The 2968-nt window shown below is 29.9% G+C and overlaps 1 protein-coding gene across 1 annotated transcript; it reads left to right on the plus strand.

Annotated features, from left to right (window-relative positions):
* Nucleotides 1-1778: 1778 nt before the first annotated feature.
* LOC123205409 (protein MIZU-KUSSEI 1-like) lies at nt 1779-2747 on the plus strand. Its single transcript, XM_044622351.1, has one exon. It carries the CDS (start codon nt 1846-1848, stop codon nt 2614-2616), a length of 771 nt encoding a protein of 256 aa, XP_044478286.1. The 5' UTR covers nt 1779-1845; the 3' UTR covers nt 2617-2747.
* Nucleotides 2748-2968: the final 221 nt, after the last annotated feature.

Consider the following 2968-nt stretch of genomic DNA (forward strand, 5'->3'; position numbering starts at 1 on the left):
GTTGACGAATATATTTTTAATAGACATGAAAAAATTTGACACGATGGGTTAATTTAACATAATATGATATAAAAAAATTAGATTAGAATTATGATTTTTGACACAAAATGTAATTCAGGTCAAGTTAGAGTTGAGATATTATCAATTTGAATTGGTTCAAACTAATCCAAAAATTTTAAACAAAACATTGTATAGCATCGTAATGGTTTTAAAAGAAAAAGCCCAATATCCTTTATTTTTTACATTTAACTGAAAAAGTTTTAATGCATAAAATCTATATTCCCTAATTCAAATCAATAAAAAAATCGATATTGCATCACCAAATACAAAATCTACATTACCCAAAGACATTTATATTAATTTAATAACTCTTTTTGGGAGACTTGTAAAAACTATTCGTTTTTTTTTTTGTTTATGTGTTATAAGTACCACTGATTTGAAATTATTATATTTGATGTGTCATATTCATACACCTGTTAATGATTTTAATATTTATGACAATCACACTCTTCATATGAATTGGAAATTAAACTTTTTAAACATTTGATGAGTAGTTGTCAATTTTATTACTTATCAGTTGCATTATTTTGAAATTGAAATTGCAGGTTTATTTGAGTTCTTAATTATGATATTTTGTTTTTTATCTTTACAATTAATTATATAAAGAAACAATAAATAAACTATTACATAGCGTTTAGTTTAAGTAATATTTTATTATAAAAAATTACCACAGAGATAGATAACCTAAAAGATTACTGGGTATAAATTATTACTTTATTTGATAAAAATTAGTAAGTATAGCTAATTATTGTATTTGGTTGAATATAATAAAAAATACTAATATATAATTTTAATTAAATATCCTTGAGTATACTTATTTTATAATATTATTTATGTTACTTGTTATATTAATTGAAAATAAAAATAATTTTATCCAAAAAAATTAATAAATAAGAGTACAAAAATAATAAAGGCAAGATTACATTAATAATCTATTAATATCTAAGGTGGCATAGGTAATCAAATTATTTATCATATCACTGTTGATAATAGAATATCACTAGAATTTTTTATTACATATAAACCAAATAAAGTAATATTAATAATAGAAAATAAATTACTTAAATAATCTTTCAATAAAGTGAATCAAACACCCCCTTATTATTAACTTGAAATAGACCAATTTTGTTGTGAAAAAATGTCATTTCGTGTTAAAATATTTTTTTGTGTATTAGTGTGGAATAAATTCTGTTATTTCTTGAAATTTGATAAAATATGTTGTTTCATAGCAAATCATGTCCTTACATGTGTTTTGACACGACTTTACTTGTTACATAAATTGAGTTATTTTGGTCAGGTTAAATCAATCTCAAAATGTTGCAGTTCAATTTAGGGTTAAAATTTATGACACGATTCCATTTCAGATCAGGTTAGGATTTAAAGTCTTTAACCCAAAACTTAAATTGATATAACATAAATACGATCCGATAACATAAACTGTTAGATCTAATTTTAAAGAATTTTAAATTATGAATTCTTGTGATTTTACTATAAAATTATATAAAATTAACCATCTTTTGCCAAATGTAACAATGAATATTACAGCTTGATACTCAAGAGAATTTATTATGAAGAATTATATAACTCATCATAAGAACAAGTCAAGCACAAATGTAGGATTATTGACCTAAATAATAGGATCCAAAAATTAATCTCAATGTCAAACCACAATTGAAATACCGAACTTAACGACCGATATTCCTAGCTCCTTCGTGTGTGTTGAGTATGCTTTGCCTCTCTCTCATGTAGCCTTCTAGCTTGTTCTTAGATCACCAACCTTCACTAATGGGGTCACCAAATACTAATTCCCCCACCGCCTATTTCTCGATGCCCCCAAGCCCCACTGCCGCTGATGATGACTTTCAAACGCCACCACCGCCTCCTTCTCAACGCCAACCTGTATCCCTTGTACAACCCTCTATAAAAAAGAAAAACAAATCTATTAAAGTATTTCAGGCTTTTCGCTCTGTTTTTCGATCATTCCCCATCGTATCGCCAACCATGTGCAATATGTCGATCACTCCTGGCAGCTTTTCCGATGGTCAACGTATCAGCTCAACCAACGGCAAGAAAGTTACCGGGACGTTGTTTGGGTACCGTAGAGGTAGGGTAAGTTTTTCTGTTCAAGAAAACCCTAGGTGTCTTCCTTCACTGGTTATTGAGCTAGCCATGCAAACAAATGTTTTACAAAAAGAACTTGGCTCGGGTATGGTTAGAATTGCCCTAGAGTGCGATAAGAGACCCGAAAAGGATAAGAGTAAGCTATTAGAAGAGCCATTATGGAACATGTATTGTAATGGGAAAAAGACTGGTTATGGAATCAAAAGAGAGGCCTCGGAGGATGATTTGCAAGTCCTGGAGTTCCTCAAGCCCGTATCCATGGGTGCTGGAGTGTTGCCTGGAAATTACGAGTTGGAATGCCCAGAAGGTGAGTTGACCTACATGCGAGCCTATTTCGAACGGGTTGTGGGCTCAAAGGATTCGGAGACGTTTTACATGCTAAGCCCAGAAGGGAATTACGGGCCTGAGCTTAGTATATTTTTTGTCAGGATTTGACACATGAATCGGTTAATCGATCATTCGATCGAATGGAAATTTAGATTTGAGACGTTTCGCTCACCGGTTCGTGAGACATACTGCCAGAGATCATTTAGTGATTGTAATTTGTGGATGTGCAGGTGATGGGAAGGCAGCAGGAAAATTTGATGGGCAAACACAAATTGATGTTCAATTAATCGCTAATTATCATTAATTTTTGTTTGTCCAAATCAACTATAATCTGTCACTTTTAAAAAAAAATAATAAAAAAAAGGTAATAATTTTAATTTGATATATTATTATTATGAAAAGGAAAAAAAATTCTTACTTTCAAAAGAAGAAGTTTATAACAATTTCATCTTAAGTGTGA

Source organism: Mangifera indica, unplaced genomic scaffold, assembly GCF_011075055.1.
Source record: "Mangifera indica cultivar Alphonso unplaced genomic scaffold, CATAS_Mindica_2.1 Un_0005, whole genome shotgun sequence".
NCBI classification, from domain to species: domain Eukaryota; kingdom Viridiplantae; phylum Streptophyta; class Magnoliopsida; order Sapindales; family Anacardiaceae; genus Mangifera; species Mangifera indica.

Bases quoted from the DNA above. Each gene is read 5' to 3' on its own strand.
- LOC123205409 (XM_044622351.1), top strand. From the start codon at position 1,846: ATGGGGTCACCAAATACTAATTCCCCCACCGCCTATTTCTCGATGCCC.